We start from the raw sequence: 20,977 nt of genomic DNA, 5'->3' as shown, positions 1-20,977 counted from the left end.
ATGGTTATACCTATCATGTTATTAGCAGTTTAGTTTTAGAAATATACTTGAAGTTATTTTCTGAATTAATTATTTGGGCTATTCTCCATCATTTCAGAAGAGACATGTGTCTTAACTGTTTACTCCTGTTTTTATAGATGGCTATACCACAGATGACATTGAATTTTACTGGCGTGGGGGTGATAATGCAGTTACAGGAGTGACAAAGATTGAACTTCCACAGTTCTCCATTGTAGACTACAAGCTTATCACCAAGAATGTTGTTTTCTCTACAGGTTTGTGAAGGGGAAGCTAAAAGGGGAATTCACTGGGAAGACCTTTAGAAATGGGGTAATTCTCAACGTGCAGTTCAGGATCTGAGCAAAAATTTTAGAAACAGCAATAAATTAGTTCAGCAGTTTTTATCACAGCTTTCACAGTGTATACAACATCATTCATTAACATCTGAAGAGGATATAGTAGTCTGTCATGTTTAGGCTTAATCAAATAAGCTGTATTATGTTTTCCTATGAAAACTGATTAAGCCACTTATACACCTCAGAGCCCCAAACCCAACAAGAAGCAACCCAGCCTGTAGTAAACTTAAGAACCTTTCTCTTGCTATTTCTAGCTGTTACTTGTGCTAAGCTGCGAATGTATTAAACTAATTATTTTGTCTTTGCTGTAAAACCTTTAAAAATCCTTGTTTCACAGTGTGTGAGCCAATGCAGGCAGGTCACGAGAAATAAACAGAGGCCACGAATGCAATTGCAAAGAGCAAATTTATTTTAGTTACCCCACTACTCTGAAACAGCACCTAAGCTCCTGGGCAGAGGTGACACAAGCGGAGATGCAGGCACTGCAGAATTCAGCCCTGGCAGAAGATCCCTGGGCCTGCTGCATTTGCCTTTATTTCAAGTTTTCAAGCAGACTCAGCCTCCTGGTGGGCTCTGCTCTTTCTCACAGCAAAGCAGGAATCTCAGGCATAATGATAAGGTGCCTTAGAGTTTTTCACAGGCCCATGTTATCTAACACAGAGGTTCTACTTGTCAAGCACACAAGGTCAGTAGAACAGTTAATGTGCTGTGTTTTTTCTACAGCCCTGCTGCAGTCACTTGAGTGTATTTACAATGATCCCCTCACCATTCTTCCGCTATTCCCACACAAGATTTGCAGTTTCGCCTGTGCTAGCGAGCATATGACTTTCTGAAGGCTCAAAACATGCTTTGTGAGGAAGAGTAGAAAATAAAATTGGATTTCATAAAATAAAACAAAACAAAACTTTAAAAATTTAAAAAAACAACCCAAAGCAAAACCAAAACAAAAAGCCCCAAGCAAACAAAACCAAAAACAACCTGGTACATTTCAATGAAATATTAATTCGTTCAAGAGAGACCAGTGTTGGGTCGGGCTATTACTGTATGATGTTCTCTACCTACTTGAGAAAGCTGTTATTTGTATTAAAAAAATTCTTTAGACCCAAGCAGAGATGGGACCTGAATAGTCAGGTCTAGGTACCTATTTCAGCAAGTCTTTCGTGGACAAAATTATTTCCGGTGTCCAGTGACAAAGGGCAAGGGTTGCATTGCTTGGAGAGCAGGTTAGAGTAAGGGTTACACTGAAGTAGGCACATAGTTCAGCTTTCCAGGGAAGAAGCAGTTCTATATTTTGATGCTCAGAAATGTATTTTGGCTGTTGATTGTTGAATATTATGCTTAATAAGAGATGCACCAAGAGCATCCTTGTACCCTTAGAAATAAAAGATTATTTAATCCCAATTCTTGCTAGAAATTCTGCAGCTGATTATACATGATCTTTCAACTCTTCGTGTACTCTATGTTGTGCAAAACAATAAAATCAAAATGACAGGAAAATGTTTTCGGGCTTTATACAAGTAAATTATGGCCATACCAAATATTCTCTTTTAGGTGCCTACCCAAGGCTGTCTCTCAGCTTTAAACTTAAGAGAAACATTGGTTACTTCATTCTGCAGACCTACATGCCTTCTATTCTGATCACTATCCTGTCCTGGGTTTCCTTCTGGATTAATTATGACGCTTCAGCTGCAAGAGTTGCTTTAGGTAGGCGTTTTTACACATCTCCTGCAGTGTGCATTAGCTGAATGCTTTTTCTTGCTTCTGGCTTAGTGGATAGTGCATGATTTGAAAAATAAATCCGCTAGATCTTTTTATGTCTGGCTTGTTAAGCTTTGTATTATTTGAATCAGCATTTAAATAATCACAATTTAAATAAAAATGAAAGTGGTTTTATGTCTGAATTAGCTAACTGTATAATCATTGTAACCAGAATTAACCTAATTGTCTCAGCATTTTCAGTTGTTGGTTTACTGCTTGTTTTTCTCCAAAGAGAATACATTGAGTTTGCTTTTGCCCATGGCTGTCCAGAATACAAATTCAGCACTGTGTTATGGATTATAAGTTGCTTTTTCTTTCAGGTATGAACTAAATAAAGTTTTACTAAGGTTGTATATCTAACTACTTCTTAAATTGAAGGCTTTTTTTTCTTACTGGTACCTTACATTCTAAAAGCAAAACCATTTTCCTAATTAATTTTTAGAGTACTTTCATATTTTATCACTAATGCCATGTGTATTTGTTTATACTGTGCCTCTTGTCGGAGGATCCATGCATGTTTCAAAAATAAATATGAGTATCTATTGCTAAATTTTGTATAAATCAGACCAATTCCTGTCAGTACAGCCTTCATATAGATAAAATAAGTAAATTGCCGTAAAACTTACAATTGAGAATCTGACATTTTAACTTTACTGAGTTTTATCATGCATTTCCATGTAGCATTTTCCCATAGGAATTCAAGACTACAGCCATCCTGAAAATGCTGGAGAAATGCAACATAACAGTGACTCTAGGCTGGTAATTTATAACCAAGGCTCATTAGGGAAGGTTACAGTTTAGCTGGTTGAAAACATACTAATAGAATGCAACTACTGTTTGTTTGATGGAACATTATTACAGGTGTAATCTTGTTTGCTGTACAAGAAATTAAAGACAAAGATAACAAATATGGATAGAGGTTGGGGGTGGGGTTCTTCTTCCACCACGAAAGAAAATCACCTAGAATTTTTTAAGCTCTAGCATTTGAATATTGCGAGCTATTCTTTTAGAAAATTAAAATTAATTCTGAATAGACTTGTCAATTTATTTTTTTTTTCCCCAGGAATCACAACTGTGCTCACAATGACAACAATTAACACCCATCTTCGAGAGACTCTTCCCAAAATTCCATATGTGAAAGCCATTGATATGTACCTTATGGGATGTTTTGTCTTCGTTTTCATGGCTCTGCTGGAGTATGCATTGGTCAACTACATCTTCTTTGGAAGGGGACCTCAACGTCAAAAGAAAGCGGCAGAAAAAGCTGCCAGTGCCAACAATGAGAAGTTGCGAATGGATGTCAATAAGGTAAATTGAAATGGGGATTTATTTTTAGCATTGGTCCAGGAAGGCAGACGTTCACTTCTGCCAGACAGAGCTTTAAAATGTAATTTCTCATAGAAATGAGTGGAGTGGGATTATCATGATCTTGTTTTAGCTCTGCAGAGCAGTGTACTTAGCCACCTCAACAATGAATGCTGCCCCCTAGCCTGGAAAACTGAATGAGGTTTTTCTAAAGCATGTGCTCACTTCAGCTTTACTGTGAGATGTTTTCTCAGTCAGGATGTTCAGTTAAATATATTTAATCTGTTTCCAAAGGAACAAATCCAAAATGATGGCTATAGCTGATATTCTAGTAAGAGCTGTATGGAACGTTGAAAAGAAAACCAAATTTACCCTACTTTCATAAATCTTTCAGATGACCTGGATAAGAAATATTTGCTGCAGAAGTTTTTAAAGCTTGAAAAGTTCACATATTTTCAACATATAATGGCCCAGGATACTGTTGACTAAATGAGAAAGTGCTCAGAAATAAAACATCAACTTGCTATGCACTTAATTTTGAATCTAAAAATGGTCCTCTGGGAATGGAGAGTTGAGGCAGAAAAAGATTTGCCAAGATACACACTTTTGGAAGAAGTATCCATTATGCTTAATGAAAATGGAGCACTTATCATAAAGCACTTGTCATTTTTCACTTTGACTATTTTGGATGAGTTTCACACAGTGACAAATCTGGGCTGAATGCTAAAATGTACTCAGTGTGAAATGTATAAACTTTCACACACATGCAAAATTGGAAAGTTAAATAAAGTTGTTTGTTTTTATTTTAATTTGTAATTCAGCATGATACTCCAAGGAGAAAAAAATGAAAATCAGAATTTAGAAGAAACAAACCAACAACAAAAAATCCCACAAAACCCCACACCTGAATCGGTGTGGTGGGGGGGAAAGATGTTTATTTGTGAAGTAGAAACATAAGTTTCATACAGCTCTAGTGGTGGAATTTCTCATGTTTGTTCAGAACTTCTACGCTACCGTAGTGTGTCTGTTGATGGAAGGACATATAGGTTGTAGCTCATAGTCTTTTAAGAGTGATGATTATGTTTTTATGGCTCAGATCGCACTTTTTTTTTTTTTTTTTTAAATTTGTGAGAAAAATGAATGAAGGAGAATGCATAACGGTGAGGTTAATTTTGAAGTTATGGTACCCTAGGTCACATTTTACTATTGTAAAGTTCACAGAGAAGCTGTAAAATCTTTTTTTTCTATTTTTTTTTTTCAGCAATGATAAAAAAAGTTGCAAGCTTTTATTTAATTTGTCAAATTTATTTTTTTAAAATCAGTTTCTCTTTAAAATATCAAAGCTATTGACTAAGAAACCCTGTAGGCAACTTTGAAACTAGATCTGTGTTTACCTGAAGTCTTTCCTCTAATACCAATGGAAATTTAAAGTCCATGGGTGTCAGAGTATCACCTCTACCTGAGGCATATGTTTGTATACTGTTTCACTTATGATATTTTCTATATACTTATACAATGGAGCTTTCAGCCACACAACAGAACAGCCAAAGTCTTGTGGCAAATTGCTTATCATGAACTAGAATCTGAAAACACTAACCAGTGTACTAATCCAATCCAGTAAGCAGAGTAATTAATTCCCACAACTGTTGCAGAAATTCACCAGCCTACAGGGTTAACGCAAAGTATCCTGAGAAGAACTTTACTTATATTTTTTTTATACCAAGCCTTTTGCTTAATATACCAGGCCTGTGTGGTTCATAGTCTACAGCAGTTCTTCTCTGCTATCCAGATACGCTCTGATCTGATAATCAGGTTTGCAATCCCTTAAGCAATAGATAGAGAATCAAATAGGAGAGGATCAGAAAAGAGTAGCGATCAGAGAACATTGTCCTGCTGCCTATAGATTGCTGTGGGGAAGGGGAAAGGAGCTGACAGCTGTTCTTGCTGTTTGACCGGCAGCAAGAAAACAGATTCATATTTAATGGATCTGAATATTTTATCTATGAAAGGGGGCCAAATATTATATAATTTTTTCATGTACAAAAACCAAAAATGAGTCTGAACTGCTGAATTTGATTCAAATGCAGGTTTCCACGAAAACCCAAATATTTTAGAAACAGGACCAAACCAATACAGTATGAGTATTCTTTTGTGATATTACTAGATTCCTTTTGTATCACTACACAGAATACTATGAATTTATGTTTGTAACTTCAGATACTATATGACAAAAGATTAATGCCATGAGTAATAAGCCTCATCACATGAGGATGAAAACTTCTATACAGCTCTGTTACTGCATTCAGCATAGACATTGTAAAAAAAAAAAAAAGGCAGGTGGTTATTGGAACTGCTGCTTGTAGTGCAGCATCTTTGTCTATGTGTTACAGACCCACAAATCTGTACTAATTTTCTGCAGATTCCAGCACCAATTTTTGTAATAGCCTCTTACAGCTTTTCTGAGCAACAAAAGGTGGTGAGAGGAGAAGTGCTGATTAGGTCCTTCCACCCCAACTACTTGCAAAGTCAAAGTAGAAGTTAAGACATGCGCCTTTTATGCTGTCGAATTCTCTGGTATGGAGAGATTCCAGGGCAGGTACAGACATTGGTAGTTTCTCTATTTGTGCTCAGTGTTATTCAGAAGGTACTAGAGAGGCTAGAAAGCAGTATGGATGCCCAACAGAAACTGTTCTTTCATGACTGTGGTATCTGCTGAATCCAGTGTAATCCCTTGGAGATTTGGTGACTCAGGAGGGGAACGTCCTGTGTTTTTTCCATTTGAGCGGACACCATCAGACTCGCTGCAAATTTTCACCTGGGCTGTTCCAGAAGAAACTGTGGCCAAATCCTTTCATTGAATTACATATTGCATTCATGTCATATGCTAGATGAATGTGGTTGTTTAGCTTTTGTTTCACTTTTTGAGAATCGTATAATAGTTTGGGTTGGAAGACACCTTCAAAGCTCATCTAGTCCAACCCCCTGCAATGCGCAGGGACATCTTCAACTAGAACATCTTGCTCAGAACCCCATCCAGCCTAGCTTTGAATGTCTCCATGGATGGGACATCTACCACCTCTCTGGGCAGCCTATGCCAGTGTTTCACCACCCTCATAGTAAAAAAATTCTTCCTTATATCTAGTCTGAATCAGCACAGGAGATCGTAACTTCATATACTCCCTCATTTTCAAAGATCATTGGCTCTGTTTGGGATAAGGGGAAAGAAGATAAGGGATTAGGCCTCTATCTTGGTTTGCTTCTTGCATTCTGAAACCTGAGTAATAAAATCATGGAGAAATTCTAAGTATGTAAAAACTCTAGCCAGATTCAGACTCGATTACAAGCAGATATGTTATCACAGACTTGCCAAATCATACTGGACTTGCTCAGTTTCCTTTGTAGTGATGTCAGGTTAAAATGGCTGTGCGTATGTTCATTCCACTCTTGAAGCTTTCCAAGCTACATATAGCAGTTTATGCCTTTAGTCTAAGTCATCATCTTTTGCCTTTGTCAAGGCTCATTGTTCTGTCTATAAACAGTCGTATTGTTGCTCCCAGATAAATCATTGGCTTTCTTCTTACTCTGTACGTTCTTCACTTATGATTTCCTCACCTCTTTTTGCAAGCATACAACCTTATGTTATTTCTTCAAATTTCTTTATTATCTTTAAAGTTTTTTAATCTCTTCTGTTCTGAATGGCATAGTACTGCAAGTATATATATATAAGGATAGGTAGACTGGGAGTGTTGTATTTCTGCTTGAAGACCTAATACGTGTCATGAACTATGGTATATATACCATATATGTGTATGATATATATGTATTATCATACAATTTTGTTCTGTGGACTTTTCTCTTTTAAATAGTAATGCTGGTGGTCCTCAGCATCCTTCTGATCCTTTTTAGGCACATTTCATGCTATCTTTTCTTTAGGCTCTGCCCTTCTGCCAGATGATTACCAGATATGTCAAAAAAATAGGGCTAAATTCTAAGCTCTGGCTTCACAATATCATTCAACTGTCTTCCTTTGGGTAAATGTACATATATCTGGGACATTTCATCTCTTCAGTTCTAAGATAACGTCTCAAAGGCTTTTCTGAAATCCATAACTTTCATCTTTTAATTCTGTAATTATATAAAAATGCTCTGGAAGGATTTGGTCTAGAAGCCTCTATGAGGCTTTTTTTCTTCTAATTGTAATTTTGGTTTCTGTTTCCTTTTGGGATAAAAGGGGATGGAGGGAGGGACAAAGGGAAACAAGCTACTGTGATATAACCCTTCAGGTTTTCTCCTTTATGAAGATGACTCTGTGTGTAGCCTGGTACAACTGCAAAAAATTTCTGATGTAGAGACCCGGCCATTTTAATATACTTAATTTCTGTTATTGCAGTTCAAATAAGGAGCTTCTTGGTGCTTTCTCAGTACTGACTTATTCCCCTTAAATTTCTTCCAGAATCCAGTAGTCAAGATGGTTTTGATTAATTCTTATTTTTTCTCTTACATTATGGAATCCAGTAATTTTACCTTGGGAGTTTCCATCTTGGAACTGTGGCTTAGATGGATGTACTGATGCTGATCACTGTGATGTGTCTGATGCATCTTCTAGTCTTTGTGTTGTTCAGGATTTGTAGTCTGATCATCTCCCAAGCTATGTATTTTCATCATATTTTCCTGTGTTCCTAAGTTCCCAGTCAACCTGCTGCTTATGTCTGTGTTACGTCTTTTGGATTTATTGCTGTTTTTTCCACAGTTCATCTAACCTATTTGATCCAGAGTACTACATATGTTAATTGACTTCTCTAGAGGTGTAAGTAAGGTGAAAATGCTTTTCAATATCAATTATATCTCTGTATTTGTTCTTCTGGATAGATCAGAAAACCTCCGTTACAGCTTTGTTGCAATTTAATGGAAACCAAAACTGTCACTGTAAAGACCATGGTAAATGTACTGGACTGAATGAAAAGCTGACTCTTCTTCCTCTGTAAAGCCAGTGCTTCTTGCATCTTGCCAGCTGTACATTTGACAAGGGGTGATTATAATGGAAAAGTATATGCCATCTTCTTCCAAAGCAACAGAGGCTGGAAGTGTGTCAGGCAGCAGAGACGATACTCGCTGTGAGTATTGCTATCAGTTCCTACATCAAGGCTCTTGCTAAAAGAAGGGCTGCAGATCCATCTGAGCACCTTGTCAGTCTTTTCTTAGACATCAGTATGGTTTCCTTACCAGGGTGTTGCCTAGAAACAGGATGTGCTGCTTGCATTTTTTCAACCCAAATATCAAACCTTATAGCAGCATTACCATATAATGATTTGGTGCATCTTACCTTCCATTTCTAGTTCTATATTTAGAATTCTTGCAAGCATGTTATTCAGGTCATGTTTAAATTATTTTCTTTTTTTTTTTTTTTCGTTATAGTTAGATCATCTAAGTTTAGAGCAGTTAATTATTGAAAATTAACATTTCTTATCTAAAATTTATTTGCTATATTCTTTCAAAGTAATTTGATTTGTCACTTCACAGAAGAGGCATTATGTTTTGCGTAACGTGAATACATCACTGAATGTCATTTTAGAATGTATACAGTTGCAGTAATAATTGAAGTCTAGACATTTCCAGCCTAGCTTAAAGCAGAGATGCTGTAAGTGTACAAACTCTGTACCTGAAGTACATGGTAACATGAGTCACATAAATAAAAATTTACCTCTAATTTTGCAATCATACTTTCTGGGTATTAATAAAGCAATTTTCCTTTGGAAAAGAGGGGGAAATGTCAGGATATTATGCAATACTTCATAGAACTGTTTATACAGATTTATTCAGTCATTTTTTTACATAAATGTGAACTGACATTGCTAACCTCTGCATGTTTAGATAAGGATTTTATTCTGAATGCAAATACTCTTTTTTAAATATACTGAATTTACTGAGTAAAGAATTATTCATAATTTTAAAAACAGTCTTTGTATTACGTAAGGTATTCAGTCAGCACACCTGAAAATTCCAGTGCATTGCTGTTACACAGTGCCAAGTCACAAACAAGTGAAATCGTCAGACTAATGATGTTTCTGTGTCAGAAATTTTGGGTACTAAGTAGAGAACATGGAACTTTAATATGGTAATGAGCTTAGACAGCATATTAATAGATTTTAATCACTATAGAAATGTTCTCTGGAAGAACAAACATAGGGCTTGGCAAGCTCAGAAGGTTTAAACAAATATAGGTATCTTTGCAATTCATTGCCCTCCTGACCCACTGTTATATCCACATTAGCACACAGTTGCTAAAGGAGATGAGATGGCAAGAAAAGAACAAATAAAGGCTTAACCTGCCCTTAGCTGCACTTAACACTGTAACTTTCTTCCCCTTCAAGTTGTCTCATCTTTTTGACCAAGTAAAAGAGTCTGACCAAATTTAACCAGCAAAGTTGAATAATTCTCTTAAGATCTTTCATTTTGAGAGGGCTGCACTGTATTACCAGAGTTTCAAGACAAACAAGATCACACAGTTACCTGTTTCACAGGTGATTGCACCTAATTATTTCATCTGTGCAATTAGGCAGGCTAAATACAGACAGTTTCTGGACATTTTATAGTCTAGCAAGGAAATGGGGCTCCCACAGCAGCCTCCTTCTGCAGGTGCCCACTTTCAGATTCACTGGCTCACGTATGTGTGCTGTTCAGACGTGAAGACTGGGGACTTTCTCTGTCATTGTGCCAGCAATGCACCCTCCGTTACAGCAGCACACTTCAAAATGGCATCGAGTCGGCTCAGGTAATGCTTCACTACCCGCCATTTCCCATGACAGCTTCCAAACTTTTATTCACTTATTGGTGAATAAGTGGAACAGCCTGAGCATTCTTTTTCCTGTCATATCCATAGATGTTTCCTTTGAGAAACAGAGGTGGAATTAGAGTATATTTACTTGAGCCAATGTGAATCCATTGATATGTGTGCAGGCTGACCTGTGATAGCTTCCAGTGTGCTGAAAGGTTGCTCTCCTCAATTTTCAGACTAAGGTATAAAGATGCATTAGCAGGGCTGCAGGTCTGAGATAAAACACCTTGCTCCAAAGTGATGCTCATTAGCTTAAGCCTGGCTAATGCTTTTATTTTCCCTCTGATTTATTGCTGTCTTGCCTCCAGCCTTTTCAGTTCACAGCAACATTTGTCCGTTTCTATCTGGAGAAATCACATAAATGCATCTCTAGTGCGGAGAAATTATTGCAAAGGTACCTAAAATGAATCAGTATTTATTACACAGGACTGCACGTTATACCCTACATGGTACAGGTGCTTCTAGTATAAAACACTAGTAAGCAGAAGACTGTAAAAGCTTTTAGAAAAAAGAGGAATTTTTAAATGGCTACATGCACAGACTCAGTTAATGAACAGGATATTAAAACACAAAGATAACACAAAGCTCTTAAAATTTCAGTCTAAACTCAAAGCCTCAGTGCTCTATACTGCTGGAGCTAATGCTGCCTTGCCAGGTTTAAGCAGAAGCATGCATGCTTTCCCATTCCCCTCCAAGATGAGTTTTCCTTCTGTTTGAAGTACAGGTAAAAGTGCACGAGGACCGATTCTTGATCCAGGGTCATAAGGTATTCCTGGTACAAAAGTTTATTGAAGGACATGTAATAAAAGTAGGCATGAATTATAAAAGCTCAGCCTTTCTCCTAAATTTACATTCATGCATTATTGAGGAACAACTTGTATATGAAACAATCAGCAATGCACAGAGTGCTCAGCCAGCCTCTTCATGTTTTGTTAAAACCTGAGGTTTGATAGGAGTGAAATTGGAGGAAATTCCAGTTCTAGCCTGCAGCACAGTGCAGAAGCAGTCAGAAGGTGATTTATTTCCATGATCCGTAGTGGTATTCCACATGACATCTGAATAAAGGTCAAGTCAACTGCATGAGTTTTTCTTTCCGCAGCCACGCTCCTTTGAATGCCATGTTTAATTAATGTAAGAACAGTGCATGTACACTCCGTTTGTCTAAAGCACGATATCCCTTTTGCTTCTGAAGTGCATCTGCAAACCTGCTATCCAGCAATGACCCTTGATTAAATACACTTTTGGTTGCAAAAAATAATCCATTAATGGAGTTTATATTATTTCAGATTGTTCAGAAATAAGGCACAAAAAAGGCAAATGGTGTACAGTGAAAGAGAATAAGCTGCAGTCCATAAGCAGTGTCTGGCTAGTGAATTTAGTGAATTGATTTCCCAAAGCAGATCAGCTCTAAAGACTTTTACATGGTTTGATTGAATGACCACGAGTCAGCCAATTTCTATCCAAAAACTGAGTTGTAACTCTAATGTCACGTACCAGGGGATGTAACCTAGTTGTGCTCAAGAATCTTGAGATCACTGGATTGTGCACACTAGGGCAGCACTGAGTGGCAAAAATACTGTTATAATGGAGAAGGTGACTGTTTGTCAACAGTGCTTAATTCGTAGTGTCTGAAACGGCACTCTGTTTGGTTTCTTTTTGCAAATAGCAATACAATGTTATATCTAATCTAGGGGAAATCAATTTTAGGTGATCCGAAATTCATATCAGAAGTTTTTATATAGTCAGAATGTTACTATCCCAAACTGGTAAATCTCTCTTTTATAGTTTTTGCTCATCTTTAGTCTATCATTAACTATTCATTAGGATGCTTTACCTTTGTTGTTGTTTGCTCTTTAGGCTGTAGGATTACCTAGACTGAAGCAAGTTAATACTTTCAGCACTATTAAAAACCTTCAAAATTGCTGTGTTAGAACACATTCTAAAGACCTTTTCCCAATATTTTAAAAATATTTTTATCCTCAAAATGGTGTTGTCTTTCTCTGTCCCTCCCGCCCCCGTCCTCGTCCACCAGTGGAAGCATTCTGATTCCCAGGAGAGACATGGTGCAGTCACTCTGCAGCGTGCCAGGGAGGCTGCTTCTCTTGCATAAAGATAAGGATAGAGCAAGGTCAATGAGCAGAAGGGTCCAAACCACCTAGAAATAACATATCTAACCATACTCGTAACAAAATATTACTAATGTAGCTTATAAACTGGGGATCCATTTAGATATGTTCAAATTCTATGCTTTATTATATATACATTATTTTTTTAAAGGGTGTTAGAGTGTACATTGCATATATGTATGCTAAATTTAATGGAACAGTCGTGCTGGGCTGTGAAGACCTAAGTTTATTGGTAAATTCACTCAGTGAATTCTTTTGGGTACTATCTGCTTTCCCAGAGTTCTGCATATGGAGAAAGACAAAAGCCAGGAGTTTTCTTCCCCACCCAAAAAACTGGTTGAGTCTTCTCACTAAACTTAATGCATCTTAAAGCTATGTACAAAAAGCCTTGCCTACTTGTCCTTGCCTATGACCTAAAAATGAACTCAAATTTCTGATAATATGGTTGTGAGAAACTTAATGCTTTTGGGCTGGCCTGAGGGATGCAACAGTGAAGGTCACATGTCCTAAATCAATGTGATGATTCATGTAATGCTTTGTTTCAGCCACTTTCTGTGAGTGTTTTCTTTGAGCATTCAAAGGTTCCTGCAGGTAACTGGAAATGAAGGTCTTCAGAAATTGAAGATTTTAGCTAGATGGAATTCTGAGGTTTTACGATTTCAAGCAATAGCGATTTTAGGTAGGAAAAAGACTTTATGTAAGTTTCAACTGTTGCATGGAAGGTCTCTTGTTTATTAAAGTATATAATAATATAGCTGGAGGAGAAGATCCAAAAACCAATTCCGTGTAGATATCATTTGAAGTGGGCTAGCTGTTGTGGCAGATGATTCTTCAGCTCTTATTTCTTCTTTGTTTTGTATCATGTGCCATATACAATATATAATAATTTGCAGTTTAAAAGTAAACCTTTTAGTATTTACAAAATTTGCCTTGTAAAAATAAATACATTCAGGAAGTTCAGGTAGGTTAATTTTTAGATTTTTCAGCTTTTCTCCAGGAGAAGTTTTTGATGCTTATCTTTAGGATAGAAGAGGTTTTTTCTTTCATAGAAGGGTTTCCTTTTTAAGGTAGAATCACTTACAAATAATTATTTTTGTCTGAGTAATGACTTTCCAATCTCCTGGAGGAAAAAAGAAATCTGTACCTGACATTACTAGGAGGAAGGGCAACTGCCTTTAAATATTATCAACATGAAGCTTATTCAGATCTGAAGACTTCCCAATTAGAAATCCTCTTAACTAATGTTTAGCTCCACCACTGTGATATGTTCTTCCAGGATTAAAAAACAATACGAAACAACAAAAACAAACAAAAAGATAATAGTTTCCTCCTTATGTGTATATGCATTGGGCATGGTTTTGGATTGACAGCAAAAGTCCCATTTACAGGAAATTGCTTGAAAACATGACTAACCTTAATATTTATTAAATAATAAATAATTAAATATTACATTAATGTATCTGCTTAAGTAAAGTTACAAGTTCATTTCCTGAATCAGATATCTGTTTACTGTTTAAAGTCAACTATATCTGCTGCACTGGAATGGCAATTACATGTACAACATCAAGGCCTTACTGACATAAATTATTCCTTCCACTTCACTGGAAATTGCATTGGACTTAATTATCTTGGCCAAAAGTGAAATGGAGGAAAAATTTTTTGTACAGATTCAGAGTGCAATTTCTATTTTTCTTTCTTGGCTGGCTAAGGTGATTTATCCCCCTTTACTCCAAAAACCCTAGGGATGGTTTTGTGATATTTTTGATGTTGGTGTAAGGTTCAAGCCATTCCTATTTTTTTCTATTCTGTGTCATAATTCAAACAGCAGTCCTGATTTTGCCTGTTTTACTTGTTGGCTTCTGGTTTAAAACATTGAATTCTGTGCAGCAGTTTGAACAATTTCATATTTCATGGTTTTTATTCAAATGTCATCAAGCCCAAGATACTTTAGCCTCTTTCATTTTGTGTGAACACTTACTCTACAGTGTCTTAAGTAGAGAATCTTTTTCGTAAAAAAAAGAAATAATGTTTTCAATAATTTCTTCAGAATCCTACAGTAAGGATATTAAGTTACTGATATTTTACTAATGGTAATGATCAAGAAATCACATATATCAGAGGGTAAAACTATATGGCTAGAAATTGAACTACAAGTAGTTTAAACAATGTTAAAGCTCCATGTCCAAATCTTGCATTTTCTTTCACTTTCTTTTTTGTTTTTATATATTCTTCTAGGTCCCTTGGGGTTGCATTTTTTTGCTTTGATTTTTAGGCTTAAAAAGCTCAAGTACTGAAAGAAAATCCTGATTGAATTTGCAGAGTTTCTCTGGATTTTCTGATCTGAAACCAAACAACGTAACCTGAACTTATAAGTCAACCTAATTATACTGTTTTCTAACCACATACTTCACAGCCTGACCCAATTTTTAGGTGTATAACACAGTCTGAGCCAATGCATGCTAACGTGGTTTCATAAACAATTACTGTGATGCTGGCAATAAATTAAATTTTGTACGGACAATAGAAACGCAGTGCTTGTTACGTTCTTAAGGACGTTGTTTCACATATGGATGTTTTGCGATATTAGGCAATTATGCCTTATGAGTTCATATAGCTTTGTCTCAGCAGACTTGCTTATCATGTCAGATATGTCTGTATAGCTTTAAGCAGGTGCCATTCGTAAATCATTAATTCTTTTTTCTTCCAGACTGACCCTAGCAGCAGCTTATACAGGACTATGTACGACTCTGTACCTTCCACTTATTGACTTGTGTAGTCAGTGCAATCTCCAGAGATCAGTGCTTCCTAATCAATAAGTCAAACTTTGCTGGTGAGGTGGAAGATCCCTATTACATATGCACTTTTTACTTTCACCTAATGTTGCCAGAGCTGCTGTGACTAGTCAGGATTAGAATATTACTGGTTTTCCAAGCAAAGCTCAGCTGTAAGAGGTGGGAAACTGCTATAGATAATACTAAGGTCTTTATCTCTAAAAAATTAAATTATAAGTCTAGACATGCCACGTTGGTCTGCATTACAAAAGAAATCTTTATTTCTGTCTTCAGTTCTTTATAATGTCAGTTCACGGGACCTAAAGATGCTGAGACCCAATCTCAGGTGTTAATCTCAGTAATAGACTGGGTGTTTCTGTTCTCTCTCCTTGGTTTAGGTCACCATATTTTTCATTTGGCTAGTGGCAGCCCTACTTAACAAAAAGATATTTCTTTTGAGCTTACAACTGTTTTGTTTCACAAGGTTTTTCCATCAGAAATTCCAGCCCTACTGTCTATTTTATTTATGGCTTCTGAGCCATTCTGCCATAAAATGAACCATCAGTACCTGCCTGTCATTGAATGTTATAGGTGAAAATGAACGCTATACGAGGAAGTAAATGCGTCAGTATTATGATGTTTTCAATTCATCAACAGAAATTTGCCTCGTACTTGTTAAGCTGTGTTTGACGTAACAGTAGAGCACAATCACCAAGATGCTGGTTTACTAGGGGTTAGTAATTTCAAAGATCTGGTCATGCTTGGAGGATCTCTAATGTACATATGCGTGTGTGGGAAAGTTGTAATTTCCTTGTATTTTACAGTTGTTAATGTATTAGTGTAAGAGGAATTCCTCAAGAAAGCCATCATTTTGGAGTTTCTAGGTAGCAGGAAGAATATGTAATGGTAACATTTCCACACTTTCCTCTCTATTCCCTTTGTTTGAGGCCATCAAACATGTCATGGCCTCTTTCAAGGCTCCAGAGTCAGTTTTTCCTCCAGTTGACCTGGACCTATACCTGAATACCATTTGCATCATGTATCTTGCCATCCACCTTTAAGACTGATTTATAAAAACCCCGTCCTCTTGCATGGTTGCTGTGTTGTGGTCATTTCTCCTCCAATTCTGCCTTCACCTTTTTGTTTCCATGGTACCTGTTGCTGGTTTTTCTTCATCTTCACATCCTCCCTTCCTTCCTTATCCCTGGGAATTTTTCCATTAAGTTTGAACTCTCCTGTTCACCATGAAGAGTCTAGTTCTATGGTTGAACAATCCTTCAGCACCAAGAGACCTTTTTAATCTTCCACCTCCTTTTGAAACCACTTTTACACTTTTCCCCCAGAATAATTTTAACAATTGTTTTCATATCATCATATCTTCCTTGGTCAAGTGACCAGTTGGAAAAAATACATTTGCATCACAACACTATGTTACCTTGAGGAGCAGAGCAAGGCAGTAATAGCACCTCTGAAGCCAGAATTGATTGTTGGCTTAGAGGTCCTTATATCTTTTAAATAGTTTTCCTATTATTACCCTAGAGTGTTTTAATTTTAAATGAAAGATAATAGCTGCCTTATCTCTAAGGAAACTGGTCTTGATTTTATTAACTTACAGGACAGAAGAATAATTGGCACATATCATTGTCCAGAAATGTATTCAACAAAGGTATCTTTCATTGTTTTCTAATGCTTTTATCCTCAGAGAGTTAAAATTCAGGTCCTGACCAATTATGGTCGTTAAAGATCCCATGGCACTTTTTTATAGTGTGGTCATCTCAGCCACAAGCATCTGGTCAAATATCAATTTATGTGACTGTTCTGCTTACCTAACATTCCCCACCACCACTCACCCACCCCATAGTTTCAATTGGCTACAGCATTCTCCATTTCCTCGACTAAAATATAGTGTATTGTTCTGCACTGTCAGTCACCACATTTCACCTCAGAGGTGATGGTGCTTCACTGGGAAGTGAAGTGGTTCTTCTTTCTAATGCTCGTAAAGCGCTTTGGGATCCTTTTGAATGGGTGGTTCTGCTTATAGTGAAAGTAATTAATTATTTTTCTATCTCAGCCTTCAGTTAGTTACAAAAGCATGTTTTATTTAGAGTTGGGCGAACCTACTTGGTGAAAATAATACTGCCTCTAATCTGACAAGGAGCAAAGCTCAAAAAGTTAGGTTAATTTCTCTTTTTTTTGTTTAGTTTTGAGTTTTTCTTTGCCTTTTGTTGTTGTGGTTGGTTGGTTGGTTGGTTTTGGGAGCTCTTCAGATTGGGAATTCAAAATACCATGAAAAATGCAGTACTAGTTATAGTCAATCCACTGTTCCAGGTGCAGGAGACTCAAATTAGTGCTTGAGAAGCACCTGAACTTTGTGGTGTTTATCTGGCTATTCTAACACTTGAAGGTTCGCCCATCACTAATTTTTACTGTATTCTGCATTATTTCTTCAGAAAAATTATCTGAATATTGAAAGATGCTGTACTCCAGCTCTGAAATCAGTGTGATATGAGCAGAAGAAGACACTTTGCTATAGAAGATAGTTTAGAATATGCCAAATGTTTTTTCTGCCCAGTCTCACTAGTCTTACTAACTACTGCCACGCTTGCCAGATACCTGCAGCAGTTTGCTGTGTTAAGAAATGTACTGAAATGTGAACAGAAGTTACCAAAGGATCAAACCAAGACATAAACTGAAGGAGTGATATCATGTTGCTAAAACATGTCTACGTCTAACTCCAGTAGACTAAAATAACTTCTTGCATTTGTGTTGCATAGAAAGGATATGAGTGTGCAAAGAGCACTCACATTTCTAATATCATTGCAGATCAAAAGGATAAAATGCTTGCAGTGGATTCATCATTTGAAAGCTTTTGCATATGTTTGCTTTTGTGTGTATTACAATGGAATACTCTTTTTGCCTTAGATTTGTCTAATGCAGATGAGAACTGAGGGATGGCCTTCCCAGCCAGAACACAGTGTTTCCTCACTGCGCTCAATATCAGGCTGCAGAGTTCTTAAAGGAATTTTTCTTGAGTTCCAGCTCAACTTTCTCGTTTTTCCAGTGCTTCTCAAAGAGATTGATTTTCCTAACACACTAGGAAATTCAAAGATTTCATATGGCTTTGATGGAAAGCAAGAAAAAATAGATTATTTTGGCTGCTTCACACTGAGTCATTACATTTAATCTAAAAGTAAAATATAATGAAACTAGAGGGGTGAAAATTCACATAGCTTAAAAAAAAAAAAGAGGCAGTGGAATATGGCATTTCAGCAATGCCAGTTTTTATGCATCACTTGAACAGATGTAATCACTCAAATGACGGTGTTTCAGTAGGTTCAAAGTGTTTTTGTGAGTATCTGACTTCCCAGTTTATAATAGTGTGCAGTGGATGCTATTAAAAAGCAAGTATTTTCAATCCACTTCTCTCACCATGCCACGTGAAATATCACATAGGGTTTTTTTAATAATGGCAAATACAGTGCTATAGTGGGTAGTGCAGTGAGGTATCTGCTATTGACTGCTGGCTTCTAAATATTACAGAATAGTCTAACACTGTATTACTGTTTAGAAATTTTTAAAAGTCACCATTTTGCACTTTCAGTAAGTCATAGCATGTACTAGGTACATGATAAATGAATAATATGGCTGAGTTATTCTTGAAGAAGCTCTGGGACAGTTTCATCTCTTATTTGGCCTGGAGTATATCTGCACTACTGTACTCAGTTAGCCCAATTGCTATTATTGTTTTTAAAGTATTTTGGTTTAATTATACTCCGTAATCACACAATTCAAAATATAAGTAGAAGCAAGGCTGAGAAGAACTAAAACTTCCTAAATAATCTTATATATGTTTTCTATAAATGGATCAGTTTGAATTTCTCCAGACGTGCTTCAGATCTACTCCATATTGCCTAAGAGTAGAATTTAGTTCCTCATCTTTGAAATCCTCTTGATTGTCTAAGGGGTTTCTTTACAACATTGAATTAATTTTATTTTTTTCCACTGAACTGCCTTTAAAAGATATGTCACTAAAACTACCCATTGAAACAACTGTTCAATGTACATTTGATGTGATTACACTCTGTATATGTTTTTCCTTGCTGCAAATTTCAGATCTCTGCTATTCCAGCATTCAGGTCTCCACAGCATGCACTGTATTTATTAAATTCATTAGCACTGGGGCATCGAGATTCCGCACAGGTAGTTAGACAATGTCATTGCCTTTCTCAAAGTAACCAGCAGTTGTGTTTGGGATGTAGGCAATTAAAGTTTGCATCTCTTGTGCAGTGCTCTGGGCCTCATTGCATAGAGGCAGACAGACCTTGTGCATCCCTGAAGCTTTTGTCAGAGCAGAAGCTTTCATTTGAAAGAACAAAAAACCAAATCAAAACAGACCATTTTAATTTTATTTCCCTCCAGAAGACCTGAAAACTTCAATATTTGCCCCAGATATCCTACCCAGTGGCAGAATGTCACTTTAAGGAGCTGAGCATGTACTCCGTTGCCAGGTATTGTTTCTGCTCACTGAACATGAGGTTTAGGGAAATACTGTTTATTCCATTATACTACACTGGTCTTATTGCTCCTTGAGTTCACAGATAAATGACAACAAATTTAGTCACAGCTATCTTAAAGTCTTTTAGACAGGCTGACATCCCATGAATTAGTAATGTTAGATCTAGTCCTCAGCATGGCTTCAGTTTGCAACTGCCTGGGCTTCCTTTCTCTCCTGTTAAATCTGCCTTCTTACTTTTTATAGATGGATCCACATGAAAATATTTTGTTGAGCACACTTGAAATTAAAAATGAGATGGCTGCCTCCGAGGCTGTGATGGGGCTTGGGGACCCTAGAAGCACTATGCTGGCCTATGACACTTCAAGCATCCAGTACCGGAAAGCTGGCTTACCCAGACACAGCTTTGGTCGCAACGCCCTGGAGCGACACGTGGCACAGAAGAAAAGTAGGCTACGGAGACGTGCATCTCAACTGAAAATTACCATTCCTGACTTGACTGATGTAAATGCCATAGATCGATGGTCGCGCATATTCTTCCCTGTTGTTTTTTCCTTCTTCAATATTGTCTATTGGCTTTACTATGTGAACTAAGAAACAAAGCCACACAGGAAGCAAGAACTGGATTTCTCTTCAAATCGGTTGTACAGCCAAAAGTGGAACTTAGAAAAAAACTTATTCAGGACAAAAAGTTGTTTTAAAACACCTTAGTTGCTGGCCCACTCTATGGTCTGTTTTTATAATGTTTTGATTGTATCTGCTAAATCGTAAATATGTTAAGTTACAGTATGGACGTTTTCCCTTTTCAAAATATAAGTGCATTTTGAGTGTGAAGGCAAATTGAATTTTGACAATCACTTCTGTCTCATGGTCCCTCACTATTTTTTTTTCTATTTTTTTTTTTTTAATGGCCATTTGAGTTTAGTGATACAAATTATAGAGTGGCATTTGAGAAACAAGTTCTAGGTTCAACAGCAGTACATACCATTCCCAGGGAAAGTGCATATCAAGACATGCATCTACACTTAAGAGAGTGTATAAGTTTGTTAACATGCTTATGAAGCATATACACTTTACCTTTTAAATGTGTAAACTTGAAAACAAGTAGTGCCTATCATCTTTCCAAGATGATAATGGTCAGAGGTTTCCCAACCATATTCAGGTATTTCCTGTTATTGGAAGAACTAAACCTTTGACCTATAATATTAAGGTTGGGTGTTTGCACAGAAGCTGAAGCAAAAAGCACTAGTTTTGTTTGGATTTTAGAAAAGAGAACATATGCTCATAATCACAATGACTGTAGCTGTGATCAG

At 36.8% G+C, this 20,977-nt stretch overlaps 1 protein-coding gene across 2 annotated transcripts in view; it reads left to right on the top strand.

The window, feature by feature from the left end:
• GABRB2 (gamma-aminobutyric acid type A receptor subunit beta2) overlaps positions 1-20,328 on the top strand; it is a 145,326-nt gene extending 124,998 nt beyond the window's left edge. The window contains exons 6-10 of one of the 2 annotated variants that reach the window (XM_080353456.1): positions 138-275; positions 1,908-2,060; positions 3,178-3,422; positions 16,767-16,817; positions 19,911-20,328. In XM_080353456.1, the coding sequence (XP_080209582.1) occupies positions 138-275; positions 1,908-2,060; positions 3,178-3,422; positions 16,767-16,817; positions 19,911-20,258 (935 nt within the window). In that variant the 3' untranslated portion in view covers positions 20,259-20,328. The remainder of the gene's footprint in view (positions 1-137; positions 276-1,907; positions 2,061-3,177; positions 3,423-16,766; positions 16,818-19,910) is intronic. The other variant, XM_080353457.1, reaches the window with a different exon arrangement.
• The last annotated feature ends 649 nt before the right edge of the window (positions 20,329-20,977 follow it).

Source organism: Nesoenas mayeri, assembly GCF_963082525.1.
Source record: "Nesoenas mayeri genome assembly, chromosome: 14".
In the NCBI taxonomy this organism is placed as follows: domain Eukaryota; kingdom Metazoa; phylum Chordata; class Aves; order Columbiformes; family Columbidae; genus Nesoenas; species Nesoenas mayeri.
Note: the sequence above shows the minus strand (reverse complement) of the source record. Positions and strands in the feature narration are given on the sequence as shown.